Source organism: Vulpes vulpes, chromosome 2, assembly GCF_048418805.1.
Source record: "Vulpes vulpes isolate BD-2025 chromosome 2, VulVul3, whole genome shotgun sequence".
In the NCBI taxonomy this organism is placed as follows: domain Eukaryota; kingdom Metazoa; phylum Chordata; class Mammalia; order Carnivora; family Canidae; genus Vulpes; species Vulpes vulpes.
Genome location: NC_132781.1, coordinates 121001612 through 121022295, shown reverse-complemented (window position 1 = coordinate 121022295; position 20684 = coordinate 121001612). Strand labels below are relative to the sequence as shown.

At 46.2% G+C, this 20684-nt stretch overlaps 1 protein-coding gene across 7 annotated transcripts; it reads left to right on the top strand.

Moving 5' to 3' along the window:
• The first annotated feature begins 2674 nt into the window (after positions 1-2674).
• Positions 2675-13799, top strand: GNPDA1 (glucosamine-6-phosphate deaminase 1). 7 transcript variants are annotated; one of them, XM_072749867.1, is made up of 8 exons: positions 2735-2794; positions 3296-3384; positions 3630-3759; positions 6878-6979; positions 8395-8577; positions 9641-9825; positions 11517-11691; positions 12384-13799. In XM_072749867.1, exons 3-8 carry the CDS (start codon positions 3636-3638, stop codon positions 12482-12484), a joined length of 870 nt encoding a protein of 289 aa, XP_072605968.1. In that variant the 5' UTR covers positions 2735-2794; positions 3296-3384; positions 3630-3635; the 3' UTR covers positions 12485-13799. The 7 variants fall into 7 exon arrangements, with proteins under 7 accessions (XP_072605966.1, XP_072605968.1, XP_072605967.1 ...); XM_072749866.1 differs by having other exon boundaries at positions 3261-3384; XM_072749870.1 differs by having other exon boundaries at positions 2756-2794; positions 3261-3299.
• Positions 13800-20684: the final 6885 nt, after the last annotated feature.

The following is a 20684-nucleotide window of genomic DNA, read 5'->3' as shown; positions in this document are numbered from 1 at the left end:
CCTGTGCTCACACATGAACCGCCTCCCACATGATCACCATCTCCCACCAGAGGGGGGCACATTTATTATGTAAATATAATAAATATCTGTTTTTTGTATAATGAACCCGCACTTACACATCGGAATCAGCCAAAGCCCACCATTTTCATCAGGGTTCATTCTTGTATATTCCATGGGTTTAGACCCACGTAGAGTGACACATACCCACCATTACAGCATCATACAGAACAGTTTCACTGCCCTAAAAATTCTCTGTGCTCTTCTTATTCATCCTTCCCTCCTCCCTAACTGCTGGTAACTACTGATCTTTCTACTGTTTCTCCAGTTTTGCCTTTTCCAGAATGTTATATATTTGGAATATTATGGCAGACATAGGCTATTCAGATCAGTTTCTTTCAGTGACAAACACTTGAGTTTCCTTCCATGTCTTTTCGTGGCTTGACACCCCAATCCTCTGTAGCTCTTATTGGACTCATTGTCAGGCATTGAGTTTTGGAATAATCTATTATGCAGCATTAGATAACAAAACATCCTTCCAGGATTTTCTCTAACTAGCCTCAGGGTAAAAAAAATTATTTATGTTTTCACTCATTCATTCATCCAACTATTGAACTTAACAGGGTATATTTGGCTTCAGACATGGCCAGATCGAAGTGGCTCAAATGATGTCATCAGGGTTCTGTATCTCTGTATCTCTTTTCTCACTGGCAGCTCTAAGCTTTCCTGGATTTTACAGCTCCCCACAACGTATCTCCTCAAAATACCAGCATAAACTCCGAGGAAGCTCTGAATCATCTGCTGTAACGATGAGTCATGTTTTCAACTTCAAGTTGTAGAAAACTCTACTAACAGTGGCTTAAAGTTTAAACCATGAGGATATTTATTACTTAGAAGAAGTCCAGAAGCAGAAGCCCCAGCACTGGTGAAATATTAAGTCCTTAAGTTCTTTCTAGCCTTCACTCTATCCTAATGCTTATTGCCTCATGGTTATAACACAGCCTTCCCAGCTCCACCCATCACATCTGCCTTCAAAGCAGGAGGAAAAGGAAAGGAACAGAGACAGTTTGTTTCACAAGCATGGCACTTTTCTCAGAAAGTCAAGTATCTTCCCAGAGCAGTGTTTTTACTTCACTGGCCAGAACTAGGTTACCTGGCCACATCCTCACTGAGAAGGTGGGAGAGTAGCTAACTTTCCAGAGGCTACAGCAGGAAGCAGCCAAGAAGGGAGCCTGTGAGTGGCTGTTGGGTATGCATCTTCCATGTCTGCCTAGCCCTGAATCAATCATTGCCAGGGGCATGGAGATTTCTAATTGATTAGATCTTAGGCCAAGGGGTAGGACTAGCTTCACAAACCTCACATGAACCTCAGGGACTGCACAGGATTTTCTGAGGCTTGGGGCAACGTGTTTCCTCAAAGCAAGAGCAATGAAAATGTACCAGTCCATCCACAGGAGAGCTACAGAGTGTTCCACTGTGAGGATGAATCCACAATTCTTTTAATTAGCCCATTTTAGTTCTAACACAAGAAGATGGAAGGTTGGGTATGGGTAAGTTTAAACCCAGGCGTGCAGTGGGAGGGACATGAGGGGACAGGAGGTTAGGACAGGGAGCATGTCAGGGCAGAGAAGGCTGCAAGGAAGCTGGGGAAGAGGTAATCATGGCTGGCCATGAGAGCCAAGCTATGCCACTGTTTCATCCAGTACTCACAACAAATACATGAGGTCACTATTACTTATTCCCATTCAATTCTCGTGTTCCAGAAGAGAAAATTCAGAGCTGGAGAAGTTGAGTCATTTGCTGGAGTCACTTGCTCCAGAACCAGGGATTGACTAGATGAGATCTTTCTGATTCGTCCCCTAAGCTCTTTGATTCCAGAGCTGCTAGGCTTAATTGAGACCTGGAACTGGTTCCCTACAGAAAGGGTAAGGGGGGTGAGGGTGACAGGCCCAATTAAAGTTACATGAGGTCACTCTTCCTGGAACCATCTGAATGCAGCTGCTGCAGACCAGGCCCCATTATCTGATGTGTTTGGAGACTGGGGTTGTGAAAAATCTACAGTGCTCAAGCTGAGATGAGGTTTCTGACTGCAGAAGGAGCAAGTCCACAGAATTGTAGAGGTAATAGCTCCACCACATCGCGTAGGGCCTCACCAGACGGACATCACCTCCATCAAGCTGCTCTGGAGCTGCAGCTGGGCCCCAGGGGAGGGGTGCGCCCAATCCCCACCTTGCTCCATGTGAACGCCACGTGTGGCGTGTTCCCATTTCTGTAAAAATTAAGTATATTCGAAGGAAAACAATTTGGAAATGTAGCCTACACTGTTGGCAGTGCTATCTGGGGGTGGGGCGCTGGGGCAACCACCGACCTCCTTTTTTCCCTAGTACAGACTGCTGTGAAGATTAAGCTCAGAAGGGAAAAAAAAGGAAGAAAAATCCAGTTGTATTTAAGGCAAAAAAGTTGTAATATCTAGGTTAAAGGGAAAAAAAGAGCTAAAAAAGTTAAACCGAAGGCAGAGCTAGGCCCAACCCCGGGACCTGTAAGGGAACGATTCTGCTCGTCCCCCCGCAGCTCCCCGCCCCCGCCCCCCACCCCGCGGCCGCTCCCAGGCCCGCGCGCTCCCGAGAGGCTGACGGGCGGCGGGCGGGGCGGAGTCGGCTCCGAGCCGGGCCCCTGCGCTTCTGCCCGCACTCGGCCCCCCGGGGCGGGCTCCGCGTGACCCGGGGCCACGTGAGCCGCGCGGGGCGGGGCCGCCGGCGCTGCCGCAGCCGCCGCCGCCGCCGCGGGAGGCGTCCGAGTAAGTGGGGAGCGGGGCCGGCGGGGGCCCTCCTCGCGGGCGGGGGCGGGCGCGGGCGCTGACCCCGCCCCGGGCCCCCAGGCCGGAGCCCGCGAGCTGCCGGGACCCCTTCCCGGCGCGGGGCCGGAGGGGCGATGGGGTCGCCATCGGGGTCGGGAAAACCTCCCGTGCCCTTGGGTTGGCCTAGACGGCCACCTCCGCCTCCCGCTCTGGTCGCCGTGCGGGAAGGTTACGTCCCCCGTGTGCTCTGGGGGAACTGACGGTCCGCAGAGCCAGGCCGGCGGGCGGCAGCACCCCTCCGGGAGACCCCGTGGCTCTCCCCTGCCCTGGTGGCCCGATCCGATCGCAGGCCCCCTCTATGGAGGAAGAGGCCGGGATCCAGAATAGCCAGCGCGTGGGGTGGAGGGGCGGGACAGGGGCGGGGTCGAGCGACCGGGTCCTAGCCCACTGCGTGGTGCACATGCAGCCTCGTCTGATATTCGCCATCGTGGACTCTGTCAGGGAGGTACTGTTGTCCTCATCTTCGCGGAAGAAGCAGCAGGCTGGGAGAACTTGAGCCCTTTGACCAAGGTCCTGCGGTTGGTTAGCTGGTAAATGGAGGGACTGAGGTCAGAACCCGGCCTGTCTTCCAGCAGCGCCTCCTGGTGGGTGGCGGCGGCATGGGCCCAGCCTGTGTGAACTGGACGGTGGGGTCTTTTTACCTCCTCCTCTCTCAGAGACACCCTGGGGAGAGGGTGTTGCTGGGTGAGAAGGACTTCTCCCCTCCCCCCAGCCGCCTGCATCCCTATCTCCCTGTCCTTTACCACGGATTCCTTTTGTCACCTGCCGCCTCCAGGACAAGATGAAGCTAATCATCCTGGACCATTATTCTCAGGCCAGCGAGTGGGCAGCCAAATACATCAGGAACCGCATCATCCAGTTCAACCCAGGGCCAGACAAGTACTTCACCCTGGGACTTCCTACTGGTGCGTTGTGGGATGGAGAGGGTGCCAAGGATTTCGCGAAAGTGAGCGAGCATTAGGGTTTTTAAGGGGCCAGGTATGTGGGCTCACAGAGCCAAGGGATTTTTTAAAAAAAATTATCATTTATTTGAAAGAGAGAGAGTGCACGAGCTGAGGGAGAGACACACAGAGAGAGAAGCTGGCTCCCCTGCTGATCAGGGAGCCCAGTGTGGACCCGATCCCAGGACTCCAGGATCAGGACTTGAGCCGAAGGCAGACGCTTAACCCACTGAGCCACCCAAGCGACCCTAGTCTCAGTTTCTTATGGAAAAATCAGAATAGTGCTTTTATGGGAGGATATTTTTTTTGACCCCAGCTCCTCAAGGCAAATGTCCTGATTCTTTCTCTCCAAGTTTGGGTGGATTTGTCCCAGTGTGGCATCCACTAGAGCAGGAGACTTCAGACTTTCTCTTTTTTTTTTTTTTTCAGACTTTTTCTGTAAATGGTTACAGAGTTAATATTTTACGCTTCCCTGCCCATATAGCCTCTGTTGCAACTGCTTACTGTCCTTGTATCTCAAAAGTGCTGCAGATAACACGTAAATGAATGTGCATAGCCATCTACCAATAAAACTTGATGGATGCTGAAGTTTGAATTTATATAATTCTCACATGTCACAAAGTAATATTCTTCTGATATTTATACTTTAAAAATGTAAAAAACTGATGAGCTGTATGAACACTGGCAACAGGCTAGGTTTGGCCTGTGGGATGAAGTTTGTGGGCCTCTGCACCAGAGAGGTTTGTGGGAGCAGTATCTGCACGTCTCTATGAAACCACTAATGTCTCAGGTCCTGGAGGGGCTGCACTAACATCCTGTTTTCTAACTGTGGTGCTTCTCTAGGTCAGTCTCTGTTTCTGCTGAGATCCCTCCCTAACTCCCTATCACCTGCACAATCAGATCCCAGCTTCTTGGTGTGGCATTCAGGGTCCTCTGAGATCTGGCCCCTTCCCGACTGTCCTACTTGAACCAGCACAGTATTTCCATTTTGGTTCCTTGGAGCATGGCTTCTGTCGGGGCTCTGGGTGGAAATCAAAGAAACCAACTCCGGCTAACTTAAGCAGAAAAGGAATGTACTGGCTAGATATTGGGGAGCACAGAATTGATGGGAAACAGAGAAATTTGGAAAGTGGACATGATGAAGCTCAGCGGGAGGCCGGGGAAGTGTGTGGCTCAGGCATGGCTGAGGCCTTGTCTTAGGGACAGACTGATGATGGGGACAGGGAGGGAACTTCCATTCAGCAGGTATTTGTTGAATGCCCACTGTATGCTGAGCTCTTCTAGGTGCTGCGTATACAATGACAAAGACATAGAGTCTTGCCTTCCTGAGTGGGACAGAATAAGCAAGTTAATTGACAAAATACAGAGTATATTAGATGGTGATGAGTGAAGGAGAAGAATGAAACAGGGAAGGGGGATAAGGAGTGTCTAGGCAGGGGTGGCGGTTACAGCATTGGCTATGGTGGCAGGGAAGGTCCTTCTGAGAAAGTGACATTTGAGTAAAGGCCAGAAGTGAGAATCACATAGGTCCCTGAAGGAAGAGCAATGCTGGCTGAGGTGGACCTACCTTGAGCTGCTGTGGTAACCAGGGGCCAAGGTATGTAGAGACTTTGTGAGGATTGGTTGTCACTTTTTGAAATGAGAAGCCATTAGTAGATGCTGAAAAGAGCAATCTGATTTGGGTGGGGCTTCTTTCCATTTTCTTATTTTTTAAAAAATATTTATTCATGAGAGAGAGAGAGGCAGAGGGAGAAGCAGGCTTCTCACAGGGAGCCTGATGTGGAACTCGATCACAGGACCCCAAGATCATGACCTAAGCCAAAGGCAGACATTTAACTAAGCCACCCAGGTGCCCCTCCATCTTATTTTAAAAATATTTCAAATATTTACAAAAGCTGAAAGGACAGTACCATTTTCCTAGCCTTACCAATTATTTATTATTAGAGACACACAGAAAGAAAGAGGCAGAGAGACACAGGCAGAGGGAGAAGCAGGCTCCATGCCGGGAGCCCGATGCGGGGACTCGATCCTCGGACCCCAGGATCACGCCCTGGGCTGAAGGCAGATGCTCAACCACTGAGCCACCCAGGCGTCCCAACCTTACCAGCTATTAACATTTGCCACATTTACCCTTCATCTCTTCTGCCTCATATTCTCTGTCTACACACACACACACACACACACACTTTTGAACGAGCTACTTGAAGCTACTTCATCTCTTCTGCCTCATATTCTCTGTCTACACACACACACACACACACACACACACACACACACACACTTTTTAATGAGCTACTTGAAGGTAAGTTCCAAACCTTCTGACACTTGACCTCTGCTCTTTGGGCATGTATCTCCTCAGAATAAGGGTACATCCTGTTGCATAACTGTAGCGCTGCTATCATACCTATTAAAAATCATTCTATAGTATCACTGATATACAGACAATAGTAACATTTTTTCTTAATTGTCCACATTTATCTTTTATGTTTTTCCCCCCAATAATCCAGTATCCAAACTTCATGCATATTTAGTTTTTTAATCTACAGAGGTCTTCCTGCCTTTATGTTTTATGACATAGAGACTTTTTAATGAGACTCAGCTCACATGAGTCTGCTGCCCCTTGGGGAAGTCTTCCCTGAACCCGCAGACTTAGCCTGGTCATGGCGGACATTACTGCTTCACATTGCAGTCCTAGACCTGGAGCTCTTTCACCGTGGCTGCTGTGGCTCTCCCTCCTCCATTCCCATCTTGTGGCCCACCGCCTCCCACATACTAGTTGCTCAGGGAATACGTAAGTGTGATATTTACCCAGGTTCCTATTCCAGTCATTCCCCTCAGCAGTGTGCTGAGCACCGGGATTCAGCAGCAGAGTGGACAGGCGCAGGCCTGCCCTGGAGCTGGCAGTCTGGCGGGGAGGGAGGCATTCAGAAGCACTTACGGGATGGCACTGGGGCACCGGGGGCAGGACTTCGGATCTGACCTGCCGTCTCAGATCTCATAGGGTCTCCCTGCTGAAGAATCCTGACTCATTCCGCAGGAACTAGGAGCTGAAGGGTGTTCATGGCTGTGGCCTCTCTTACAGGGAGCACCCCAATTGGTTGCTACAAGAAGCTCATTGAGTACTGTAAGAATGGAGACCTGTCCTTCAAATATGTGAAGACTTTCAACATGGATGAGTACGTGGGTGAGTCTGTCTCTTTCAAGGTCTCACCTGATTCCAGGAGGGTCCTGCTCCTCCCCCTCCGGGCTCAGCCCAGGAGTAGAATGGGGATGTCTCCGGGACCAGTGATGTTTGGTGATAAGCTCAATTAGCGACGCCCGTCTCTCCCAGGCCTTGGTGTACTCACCTACAAAATGGTGCCATGACAGCTGACCTCGGGTTGTAAGCATTAAGGGATCTACCAGGTAGGGGAGCCTTTTGTACACAGCGAGCATTTTAAATATGAGAGCATCTCCTCCTCCTCCCTAGCTCCACGCCACTTCTTTCTGTAACCAGGGGGATCGTGGCTGGGTGTGTTCCGCAGTGTCTGTGTCTGGTCTTTCCGTGTCATCCTCTAGCTCCGCTCCCTGCTGGGCACACTGGGAGAGGAGCAGAGACTGGTGGCCCTTCCGGTGCTGGGAAGCTATACCTTGGTCTTCTATCTCCCTGCCCCCCTCTCCCATCATTTCGTAAGGCTTCACTTTAAACATTTTTGTTTTCAGTTGTGGTAAGATACACGTAAAATTTACCATCCAGCAATTGTTTTATGTGGAGTTCAGCAGTGTTAAGTATATTCACGGTGTTGTGCAACCAATCTCAGAACTCTTTGCATCTTGGAAAACTGAAACTCTCTACTATTCCACACCAACTACCCGTGTGCTGCTTCCCAAGCCCTAGCAACTAGCATTTTACTGCTTCTGTGAATTTCACTACTTGGGATACCTCGTTTAAGTGGCATCGTAGAGTACTTGCCTTTTTTGCAACTGGCGTATTTCACTCAACAAAACCTCCCAGCGTTTGTCCATGTTGCAGTATGTGTTAGAATTTCATTCCTTTTTAAGGCTGGCATTAAACACTCTTCATGTTTAATTAAACATCCACTTGAAACTTTTTCTTCTTGGCTAGAAATCATTTTGGGGAAGCCCTGAGATAATTCTCTCCAACCAGCTGGTGTTCAGGTTGGGGTTCAGGTTGAAAGGGGTATATGGGGGTGAATGGTGGGGTGGGAGGCACAGGGCAGGGGGTATGCATGCTTCCTTTCCCAGATGGCCCAAGGCCTATGCCCAGGTTGCTAGGCCTTCTCAGGAAGCAGAGAGTAGCCCTGGCCTCCCGTCTACAATTACTCCCTGTGTGAAGGAGATCCAGATGAAGGGATTTCTCAGGCTCTTGATGTGCAGTTACTCTGGCCCAGTCCTGCCGCCACCTGTGGTGGTGGGTGGGCACAGGGGTACCATCTCAGCCGATGGCCAGTGGCTCGGGGTCAGAGGATGGGTGTCCAAGGCCCCCTTATAGGCATTCCCCTGCAAGGGTTGTGGAGGTCTGAGGGCCTCTCGGCATCCTCCTTGGGAGGAGGGCTCTGGCTCCACCTGGCATGACTGAGTGTAGCCGCGGCCCCACAGGCCTTCCTCGAGACCACCCGGAGAGTTACCATTCCTTCATGTGGAACCATTTCTTCAAGCACATTGACATCCGCCCAGAAAACACCCACATTCTGGATGGGAATGCAACTGACCTGCAGGCTGAGTGTGACGCCTTTGAAGAGAAGATCAGAGCCGCGGGGGGCATTGAGCTGTTTGTTGGAGGTGAGTGTGACACTTTGTGCTATGTGTCCAGGGCAGGCCCAGGGTGGTGCAAACACGTGGAGGGGAAGCTAAGACCTAGGCCTGTCTCCCAACAGCTTCCTCACAGTGCAGTAGTAACAGTGGGAATCATTTATCACCCTGAGTAGGCAGGGAAGACAGAGTAGGAGCCCTCCCTCCCTGCCTTGACTGGGCCACTCAGTGACCGTGTGGTTTTGGACGTCTCCTTTTTCTGAACCTTAGTGCCTTGTTGGTAAAGTGAGATATTTGGATTTGGACTCTAAGATTTTGTTCCTTAAGTTTTTATATGGATCAGTCCATGGGACTTAACCTACACAGTAAAAATCAAAGACTCATATAGTTCCAGAAGATTCCACACTCAGCCCCTGCACCTTATAGATAGCCATTTGAACCAGAGAAGTTTTGTGACTTGCCCAAGGTCAGCCAGAGCAGTGGAAAGAAAGCAGGAACCTAGGGTTTCCCCTGTCAGTCTGTGTTTTCTTCCTACCCGGGGCTGTCCCCTTACGTTTCCATCTTTTTGCCATCTCTGAAGTCATCTACAGGGGTAGTAAGTTGGAGTGCCTTTTACTGCTCTAGACCTAACTCTTCTTTACTTCAGGGTAGGAGGAAAAGGCTGAGAGCTCTCATGTTCTAAGATTTTATAAACTTTGCAACCCTTGTTCAGTCTCTGCTCTTCATTTGCTGGGACTAATCCCAGCACCAGGACCCTTGACTACTGGCAGGAGAAAGAAGTTAAAGAAGTTACCCTTCAATGATCTGGTGAAGCAGAAGCTATTTGGAGTACTGCTTACTTAGCTTTTGAGGGTGGTAGCAAGGTGACCAGACAAACAGAAATGTGTGTGTGTGCCTCAAACAGAAAATGGGCAGGATGTGGGGAGAGGAGAGGACCTGTGCTTCAAGTGTATCTTCCCCGGGGGTGAATGAGAACAGAGTTGTGATTTCAAAGATTTTCACACACCCCAGGTGGGGAAGGGTAGATTGTCCATTCTTAAAATCTTGGATCTCTGGGGCTGACAGGGCTGTCCTGGCTGTTTCTCTTGGGCAGGCATCGGGCCTGATGGACACATTGCCTTCAATGAGCCGGGCTCCAGTCTGGTGTCCAGGACCCGTGTGAAGACTCTGGCCATGGACACCATCCTGGCCAATGCTAGGTTCTTCGATGGTGACCTCACCAAGGTGCCCACCATGGCCCTGACGGTGGGTGTGGGCACTCTAATGGATGCTAGAGAGGTAAGGGCACTGGGGTCCACAGGCCTTCCTTAGGGGGTTGGACTTGTCTGGTTGTTAACTATCCAGTACCATCTGAGTACACGGTTACTAGAAGTGAAGGCGTTATAAATAAGGCTAAACTCCCAGGTCATCCTATGACTGTTCCTCCTTCCTCTTTGGAGGTAACTATTATTCTATTCTCAGTGGAGCCCTTTCCGCACGAGAGGCTGTGGGCTCCCTGGCCTCTGCTTATGTGCCCCTTTGGAGTTTAAGGCCAAGAGATGCTGAGCACCACTAATGTCTGAATAGGAATGGGCCTATTTGCCCAGGTACTGAGAGGGACTCCCTGCAGTGAGTGGAGGTCACTGTTTGAACGGAGGTCCCCCTGCCACCCGGGATACATGTGGTTATGGCCTTGTGCTTGGGGACTCCTAAATGTGGAGAAGTGTGATTTAAGTGTCTTAACCCAGTTTAGTGTGTTTTTCCCTAGAAAGTTTGGTATCATTTTAATTTTTTGTGGTTCTAGTTTCTTTACTATCTTTCACTAGAATTTTAAATGCATTTTCTCTTCCTTTCAGGGGTATAGTCAGTGGGCAGCAGTCACTGACATTTTAGCTTCAAGTTTCTTTGCCCAAATCTGTGAACAAAGGTCTAAATCAGTGAAAAAAAGCTCCCTATTTCAAGAGAACTTTGTGAAATGAGTGTTACCAGCTTTGTCTTGGGTAACTTTTGACTCAGTACTGTGGAGGGTTACCCTGCTGTTTTGGGCCTCACGGCTTGTTAACACTAGGGTGTGAGGGCCCTCCCTGTCACGTGAGGGTATCATGCTTGGGGAAGGACCTGAGTCTGGAAATCAGGAGTTCTGGGATCCTGAATAAAAAGAGTTCCATTCTCTCCATGCCTCTCTGGTTTCTCTTCTTTGAAGAAACAGTAAATCTTGTTCACAACCCTGTGGTACAAGTGCATCGCAATGAGAGGAAATCTAGAGAGCAAGGTACCTTTACAGTCACTTTCCAGCACTTATGTTCTTAACATTTTAACTGTTGAGGGAGTCGGGTGTCTTTGCTTTATTTGAACATAAAGCATCATTCCAGGTCCCGCTAGTCAGTCTAATACCTGGAATTGAAAGTGACCAGATTAAGGGGCAGCTTTTGTGGGATTGAACCTCAGCAGCTGCACATATAACCATTACCCCCGTCACTTCACGGGTTCTTGGAGATGGTGCAGGCTGGGACCCCTCTTCTTCAGACTGCACTTGTGAAAACTCAGCCTAGGACTCCTGGGGAACCAGTGTCCCAACTGTTGGGTCAGAGGCATGGGCCTTTGGCCTATGTGTTCACAGCTGTTGTCAAAGGTACCAGGAGGCATCATCACCTGGTGGTCTAGAGCATGGACTCTGGGTCAGAATGACCTGGGTTAAAAAAAAAAACAACAAAAAACAAAAACAGAATGACCCGGGTTAAACTACTTAGTCCCCTGGAGTTCATTTCCTCATCATAGGTTATGGGGCTGATGATGCTCCCAGCCTCAGGTCATGGGTGATGCACACAGAGCAGGGAGCAGTGTGCTGCAGGCTAACAACTTATAAACCATATCTTAAAAACACACAGTGCTTATAGCCAGTTGGGGTAGCTGGACCAGAATTCAGGCCTCTGGATTCCAGGTTCCACTGCTCATCCTCCTGCATCACAGGCTTGTTTTCTGATCCCCAGGTGATGATCCTCATCACGGGTGCTCACAAGGCCTTTGCTCTGTACAAGGCCATCGAGGAAGGAGTGAGCCACATGTGGACTGTGTCTGCCTTCCAGCAGCATCCCCGCACGGTGTTTGTGTGCGACGAAGATGCCACCCTGGAGCTGAAAGTGAAAACTGTCAAGTATTTCAAAGGTGAGGGGAGGGGAAGAGTGGGTCCGGAAGTAGGTGGCCAGGTTTTAGGGTATGCCGGAGGTGAGGAGTGGATCTAGTTTTCTTGCTCTGGCTGGTTTCATAGACAACTCTTGATTTCAATAAAAACCAAACCTTACGGTCATTGCTTTTCCATCCATGACTGCAAGGGTCTATTTCTGGAGGCCCATTTGTTCTGAGGAGGCACAAAGAAAATGAAATGAAAGTAGTCCAGCAGCTGTGTGGTGTTCTCTTGGCAGGGATATTGAACCTCAGGTTTTGGGTTTGTTTTAATCTCTCCAGGTCTCATACAGGCCTCTCCCTTCTAGGTAAGGCGCCAAACTGTCACGAGGATCTTTTCTACTTTAAAAAGGACACACTGCTTTAGGCAAACTTAGGGGAAAACCCTCATTTACTAAGCAGACAAATTACGAATTTATTCTTTGGTGACGAGATTAACCTTTTGATAGCCAACACCTCTAAAGACTGAATTTATAAAAGGGTTGTGGATTCTAGCATTCACTGGGAATAACAAATTCTTTTCTTACTCTTAGTATCTATATCATTTGGAGTCACAGAGAAAAGATGGTTTTCAGTACTAGGACAAACTTTGAGAGCTGCTGGATATTGTTGTTCATAATGTAGTACACTGCTTCTACCTGCATTTAAGTACCTTTGTTTTTAATTTTTCACAGGTTTAATGCTTGTTCATAACAAGTTGGTGGACCCCTTGTACAGTATCAAAGAGAAAGAAACAGAGAAAAACCAGCCTTCTGAGAAACCATACGGTGATTAGCCTGTACCCATCCTAGCATCGAGTACCTCTTTAGGACAGGCAGAGCAAATTCTGGAAATTGCCTTTAGGAGAACAGAATGGTGTTTCTTTAATCCAGTATGGTTACTCCAGATCAATGGATATTTTTCTTGGCTATGCAGCATGGAACCTAGTCATGAGAGTTTAGCTACAGGGAGAAGGACATGTTTTCTAACTTACTTTAATCAGAAAAAGCGTCTCTGAAAAATGTACTCTGGAATTTTGAGGTCTGCCCTACACAGATCAGGATTTTTAGCTTTTGTTCTGCCTCTGGCACAGTTCTCACAGACGACACACTCCTGTCAGAAATTTCTATCATTACATACACTGATTCTCCATTGTGGGAGTACGGGGGCCTGTGTATATTGGCCAGAACCTGTTTGGAGAGGCTTTGAAAGCCCCTCTTGAGTGGGCCTGCCTCTCCTTTGAGAATTCAGTGTTCTAGTTCTAGGTTAAGGAACAAAGTCTCAACCTTCTGTTCAGTTATAAGTGCCACGGCAAGAAAATGATTCCTTTCTTTCCCTAGCTAGTTGTTTTTTTTTTCCCCCTGCTCTCACAGTTGGCCTTTCTGTGAACTCAAGAGGACCCCCTGGGGGAGGATATGGGTGGCTAGGGCTGAAGAGAAGGCTTTTGCTGATACACTCAGAGCCTCAAGGTGCCTAGCCACATCAAACTCCCTTCCCTCTGGGACCCTCTGGCACCCATGTTGTTGTTCCGAGGTCTCACTGGGGCAACAGATCCTGCCATAGTGTGTTCAGCAAAGGGGGCCGGGGCAAGCAGCTCAGGCCTAAGTTTAGTCACAACAGGAACAACATGTTATCCTGTTTCTCTGAGTGCTGAGTGCCCGGACAACATACCAAATGCTTCTAAAGTTGCCTAATAGTAGCCTTTCTCCACTTAAAATACCCTGCCCTTCCCACCCGCTCAGGTTCCTGTGGTGTGGTCTGATGTTCCCAGAGCATCAGGAAATAACAGACTCCTTTGTCCCTTTATCCTTCACCTCTTGTTCACAAAATGAATTTACTGCCCTGCCTTTAGATTCTCATAAGCCTTTGTGAAGCGGATGTTGCCTTCCCCTTCCTGTTTCTGTGCCTGTTTGAAGCTCCTACTTCCTTTCTTTCTGGGAAAGATCTTTCAGAGACTAGCTCAGGCCTCTCTTCAAGTACTGTATTGGGTACCAGTGTTTTGTCTTTAGCTTTTATACGTGATTGTGCTGTTATTCTGTCTTAAGCTAATGGATCAGTGGACTTGTTTACAATGTGATATTTTCTATTAAATCCAGTATTTTCAAATAAAATGTGTCTTTGTGGACTTGCACCCCCCAGAGGGCAGACAGTGGTCTGGGTTGCTGTTTACATATTTTGGGAAGAGTGGGTGAGCAAAGCTTCACACTCCCTCCTCACAACAGCTCTATAGGGAGGCACACTCAGGAGCACCTGGGTGGCTCAGTGGGCAAGCACCTGCCTTTGGCTCAGGGCGTGATCCCTGGGTCCTGGGATCAAGTCCTGCCTCAGGCTCCCTTTGGGGAGCCTGCTTCTCCCTCTGCCTATGTCTCTGCCTCTCTCTGTGTGTCTCTCATGAATAAATAAAATCTTAAGGAAGGCACAATCATGGCAACTGTTGACCTCGTCTTCAGTCACGGGGAGAATAAAATCGTTTATAAAAATGAAGCACCTGTATAAAATGGTGAGCTTGAACGGATGAGTAATAGATTGTGATGTTCTTCTGGCTGTACCTGGGATCCAAACAAGGTACAGCTTCTAAAAAGAATAAGGAGACTTGTGACCAGGAGGGATAAAAGAACTGCAGGGTATGGAAAATACGTTTAGTTGTGGGGTTTTTTTTTTGTTAGAAAAGTAAATATAATTGAACATCTTGGATCAATATAAACAGTTGAGGGACAAGTAGAAGTTGGCAAAAGGGTTTAATTTTTTACCAGTTGTATTGAGATATAATTTACATGCCCACAAAAGTCACCTATTTTAAATATAAACTGATTTGTATTGTCTTTGGAGCTTGCAATTTCCTATCACATCCATTTCTATCCCCAAGAGCTCCTTACTCCTACTGCGCCCAGGTGACCACAGATCTCCTTTGTCTCTACAATTTACCTTTTCTGGATATTTTGCATCAGTGGAATCCTATGGCATGCCATCTTGTGAGTGTGGCTTTTCACTAAGCAGAATGTTTTTGAGGTTAATCCATTTAATGCATATCAGTATTCCCTTTTTATTGCAAAACAGTATTCTGTGGTACGGATATACTGCATTTTGTTTATCTGGTGAAGGAGAGACTACATTTTAAATAAATACATTTTTAAATGTTCTAGAAAAAAATTAGAATGAAAAAATTTAGTCACAACAGCTAAGCTGGACATGGCTGTGTGAACTTGGGATCTTAAAAAGATCTCTTTCCCAGGCCTGTTTTCTCTGATGGTCCAACGGTAGCAATGTCATCCCGCTATAACCGGTTCTTATGCAGAGCAAGTGGGATGTATATATTCCTGAGCCAGACTGGGTCTCTGATGGTACTCTTGGCTCCTTGGAAAAGAGGTAATTACATTTTGGGGTGGGGATCACAGTGAGCCTGGAATATCTTGCTGCCAAAAAATAAGGGTGCTTTAAAAAAAGGCTTAGGGTAGTAATGAAAGGTCAAAACAGCCAGTTTAATGGGGCTTCTGCTGCTCAGGTTGCGACAATTTGATCAGTACGAAAATATTAAATACAGCTAAATGGAACAAGTTGAATCTGTGAAATCACAAATCCGATACTCAAAGAGGAAAACGAAACGATACTGTTGAGTATAAATGGTACCGTATTTCAGGAAGAGAGGAGTGAATGTGTTTAACGTTTTATTGCATTTCATAAAAAGCAGCTGCATGTTGACATAAATGGGGTGTGGCCTCTTCTATTTAATCTGTTTAGAAAGTACTTTGAGATAGATATAAGATCCTGGCCCACTATTTCCCCCAGATATATCAAAGGCTTACTCCCTTCCTTCCTTTGGGTCTCTGCTTCAGTGTGATTTATCAGAGATCTCCCCTGACCCTTCAGTATGAAGTAGCAATCCACAGTCCCTACTCCCTGACCCAGCTCTTTTACTACCTACTGTGTATTTTGCTTCCCACTAAATGTAGCTCTATGAAGGCAGACTTAAATATTGCTCTATGCCATCCCTCTCAGTGCCTTGATATCCAGAAGGCAGCTGTTATATTTGTTCAACTATAATCCTGAATAGTTCCCCACAATAGTAGTGAACATACACAAGAACCTGGGGAAGTAACAGCATATTATCTGATAAGAGATTACCCAGTTGACATACTAAGGAGATCTAACTAAATTTGATGCCTCATTCCTGGGAACCCAAATCCTTACTGTGATGAGATGCTAGTGAAGCAAGTATACATTTCTAACAAATTATATTTTGACAGACTACTGAGTTATATAATAATGATAAATAGAACATAGTATTTTGAGCTTTAAGGGAGGCCTTAACACCAGATGGCAACCACATTGTATTCCTCTTGTTTGTTCAGTGTCCTAAGACTAATTCATAAAGCCTCAAATCTCCACTGCTTCTGCCGCCAGCTTTTCTCTCAGCTATGACCTTGAAAATCAGACCAAGCAGGAAAGAACTTCCACAACCATCACACATATCCACCAGAGAGCCTTGCTTTCCTACTTTGCTTTCTTCCTATTATTTGCTCCTTGTCTAGTTCCTCCACTTGAATACTAGATCCCACTTCTCTTGCCTCCTTGAGGGATTGTTCCAGCAAGACCGCCACTCCCCTGCAGCATCAAAATGTCCTGCTTTCCTGGATCACTCCTATCGGCATATAAAACAGTCTTTTAAAACATTTTTTTTTTTTTTTTTTAAGAGAGTGAGTCTGCACGAGGGTGGTGTGGGGTGGGGTTGAGGAGGGGCAGAAGAAGAGAAAGAGAGAATCTTAGGCAGGCTCCATGCCCAGTGCAAAGCCTGACACAGGCTCACCCCATCTTGCAACCCGGAGATCGTGACCCAAGCTGAAATCAAGAATCAGGATGCTTAACAAATGGAGCCACCCAGGCACCCCTATAAACAAAACTCTTTACACCATTTCTCCTCCTGTAGTAGCCTCAGTCTCTGATTCCCTTTACTGCAAAACTTTTGGAAGTTACCCCTTTTGGGCTCTCCTGTCTCTCCTCCTGCCTCTCTTCTGGTATTCCCATTATGTATATGTTACACCTTTGTAACTATCTAAGGATTGTTGGATATTCTATACCTTTAAAAAAAATTATTCCTTTTTTCTCTTCAAATTTCAGTGTGAAACATTTCTCTTGACATATTTCCAAGCTCACCGAGTCTTTCCTTAGGTGTTTTGAGACTACTGATGGGCCCCTCAAAGGCATTTGTTTCTGTTGTTTTTAGTATTTCTTTTTGATTCTTCGAGTTTCCATCTTTTGCATAATTACTCAACTGTTCTTGTACGTTGTCCACTTCTTCCATCAGAGATTTCAGCATATTAATCATTATTTTATTTTTTTAAAAAGATTATTTGAGAGAGACCACCAGAGAAAGAGCATGAGCAGAGGGGAGGGGCAGAGATAGAAACAAACTTGCCACTGAGCAGGGAACCCAATGCAGAGCTCTAACCCAGGACCCTGGGATCATGACCTGAGCCCAACCGACTGAGCCACCCAGGCACCTCTAATCCTTGTTACTGTGAATTCCCAGTCTGATATAACAGTACAATCTCTGCTGTATCTGAGTCTAGTTCTCATGCTTGCTTTGTTTCATCGGACTTTGTTTCTTGCTACTTAGCATCCTTGTATACTTTTTATACAAGAATGGAAGCTGGACATGATATATATTGGGTAACAGGAACTGAAGTCAATGGGCCTTGGGCGTGAGGTCTTATGTTTACATGACTAGCAATGTCTGCTGTGTCCTTGTTTTTGTCTTCCCTTTCTATGTTTGGGTTTCCCTAGAAACTCCTTGAAATAGAGTCTGTGTCTTACAGTTTTCTTAAAAGCTGTAATCCATGTTATAATACTAGAGCTCTACTGCTGGTAGGGTATTAGGGAGAATTATTCTATATCTTATATCTGTTTTGTCTTTTTTAGTGAGCTAGAGTCCCTGGGCCAAGATCTTCAGAAGTGCCTTAGCCCCCCCCCCCTTTTTTTTTCTTATATGAGACAGGAAGGCTAAGGGGGGGGCTTAAGCCATCCAAGTGCCCTTCTCCAAGGTTAGAGAAGACTCTGGCAAAGCAGTTCTGCTTGAGGGCAGCCTTCTGCCATGGAAACAGAAAATTCGGGGTGTATTTTAAAATGGCTACTTTCCCCCTCCACCTTGCAGAAGGGGATTTTTCTGTCATCTTTACATTGAGAATCTGGGGAAGCTCCTGGAGATAAATCCCACCAGTGTGGGAGACCACATAGAGTAACTCCTAGGAGTTTTAAACTCTCAAGCAAGTCCACACTCAGCCCCCAGTAATTCACTTCAATCCTGATAATTGGCTCTAGCAGCTTCTCCTTTAGGTGAACAGATCTGTATTTTCTGCATTTTTTTTCTCTAGTTTTTGTGGTGGCTCGCCCTGTGACCTCTTTTCTTTGATGGACTGAAGAAAACCTGATTTTGTTCAGCATTTTTTCTTATTGTGAGGATACCCCATTCTTTCTCAAATATATTCTAGATTTTCACCTCCCTTGTCACTTTGACACTTGTCAACGTCACCAATGGCCACAATGATCACTAAGTCAATGCTTTGAGCTCCTATCTCTTGACCTATTTGCACTACCTGACAGCTCACCACTCCTTCCTTCAAACTTGACGTGCCTTCCAGGACATCACACACTGATTTTTCTGACCTTACTGGTCACTTGCTGTCTCTTCTGTTGGGTCCTTCACATCACCCTGAACTCTTGGCATTTGGAGGGCTCCAAGACTCAGTCTTTGGACCTCTTCTTCCCATATAACTCACTCTCTTAGTAATTTCATCCAGTCTCATGGCTTCACATTCCATCTATACATTGACTCCCATGTTTCCATCTTCAGGCCAAGACGCCATTGAATTCCAGACTACAACACCCAACTGCCTACCCAACATCTCCACTGAGATCACTGCCAGGCACCTCAAACTCCTCTATCCACAAATAAATTTCTGATCTTCACCAGCAAATCTCTGCCATCTATAGCTTTTCCTGTCTCAATTACTGAGACAAAAAGAGCTAGAAATCAACTCTGATGCCTCACTTTCTCATATTATACATGCAATCTATTAGTAAATCCTTGAAGTTTTATCTTCAAGGTTAAGTACAGAATCTGACCACTCATCAGGATTCCAAGTGCTGGCACAGAGGACCAAGCCACCTCCACTTGTCACCTGAGTTACTAGAGTAGTCTCCTAACTGGTCTGTTTCTACCTTTGCTCACATGCTCTCCTAAAATCTAAGACCCTATCACACTTCTGCTCAATGCCCTTCAAAGGCTTCTTAGAGTAGAATCCAAAGGTCAAGCAGTCTGCCTCCACTGTCCAACCTCTCACTACTCTCCCTTCCTCAGTCCACTTTAGCTCTCACTGGCTCCCATGCTCTACTCCAAGGGCGCTGGCCCTTGCTGCTCTCTCTATCTAGACTCTCTTCTCCCAGGTGCTCACATGGTACACTCCCATACTGCTCAGCCTTTGTACAACTGCTATCTTGATGAAGTCTTCTACACTCTTTAAAATTCCAACATCACACTCTGCCTCCCCTAACTTCTCTCCATAGCACTTGACTTTTGATAACCCATCTTGTTTCCTCAATGTCTGTCTCCTTCCACCAAAATTTAAGTTGCATAAGGAAAAAGATGTCTGTTTTATTAACTGCTACATTCTCAGGACCCAGAAAAACAGTAAGGCCCATCATGAGGTATGCAAGAAATATGTTAAGTAAGTGAATGAATACCAGGAAATACAGCAGACTGCAAGAAATAGAACAGGAATGACAAAAAGAAAAAACAAAAACAAAAACAAAAAAAACAGGAATGACAGTAAGACACACAATCTTTTGAATTTCTATGCATTGACATTACATCGATATTAGTTTGTTTGATTCAATGAAGGGAAAGGAAAAAAAAAAGATCCAAGCAAGGAAATTCAGTAACTATACTGATTTTGTATTTATAACTTTGGCATCAGAATCTCACTGTGTTTTCAATGTGCACAATCCTCTCCAAAGTACCTTTGAGTGGTAAATCTTTAGGAGATCTGAGTAATTATGCAAAGACTAGACTGTGAATGCTAAAAGTTGGTAATTATCATTAACATTGGTCAGAACATCCTCAAAGCCAGCTCTCTGACCACAAAGCCTCACTCCGTTTTGCTGGCCGATTTTTTTATTGAGCCAAAGTTCAGAGAGCAGATTATTTGGCTATTTTTACCCAGTATCTGAAGGTATCATAGTATAATGACTCGTCTGTCATACATAGGGGCATGCATCAGATATAACTTAATTTGTTTACTTCAGTGGATGGAGACAAGTGTTACTATCAGGAGCGACACTTCCCATGTAACAATTGAACGTCAACTATAGTTTTAAGTGGGCTTACAGTTTTTGGCAATACTTCTGTTCCTGCCTTGCTAATATCATTAGATGCCATTCTACCTACCAGTGCTTATAGCAGACTATGATGAAACACAAGAAGGAAAATTAAAATCCCCAAAATAAACCTGTTTCTGTAACAAAATAAAATACCATCTTATTGCATTTTTATAACATGGGAACTGCTGCCACCTGCTGGTCACGCTTATGACAAAGTTAATACTTGGGATTTCCAAAATTTCCTTTCAAAGCAGGCAGCCACATGAATGGTGTTATGATTATCCCATCTAATTAACTCTACTTTTTTCTTTACCTAAATAAATATATAAAAATTAAGTATATTAAGAGATTTATAATGTAAACTAGAACCCTCTACTACTAAAAAATGACCTTGCAGGGGTGCCTGGCTGGCTCAGTCAGGAGAGTGTGTGGCTCTTGATCTTGGGGTAATGAGATTAAGCCCCACATTAGGTGTAGGATTGCTTAAAATTAAATCTTTTAAAAAACAACAACAAAAACCATCCAGTTTGTGGATTTCCTCATGAAGCTGAGTAGGAAAATAACCATAAGAGTATATGGACTAAAAACTCCACACAAAGCCAGTGAAGTGTCCTGAGCAATAA

Bases quoted from the DNA above. Each gene is read 5' to 3' on its own strand.
- GNPDA1 (XM_072749864.1), top strand. From the start codon at position 3,153: ATGGAGGAAGAGGCCGGGATCCAGAATAGCCAGCGCGTGGGGTGGAGG. The intron at 6,980-8,394 runs GTGAGTCTGTCT...GCGGCCCCACAG, and splicing joins CAACATGGATGAGTACGTGG to GCCTTCCTCGAGACCACCCG. The intron at 11,692-12,383 runs GTGAGGGGAGGG...AATTTTTCACAG, and splicing joins AACTGTCAAGTATTTCAAAG to GTTTAATGCTTGTTCATAAC.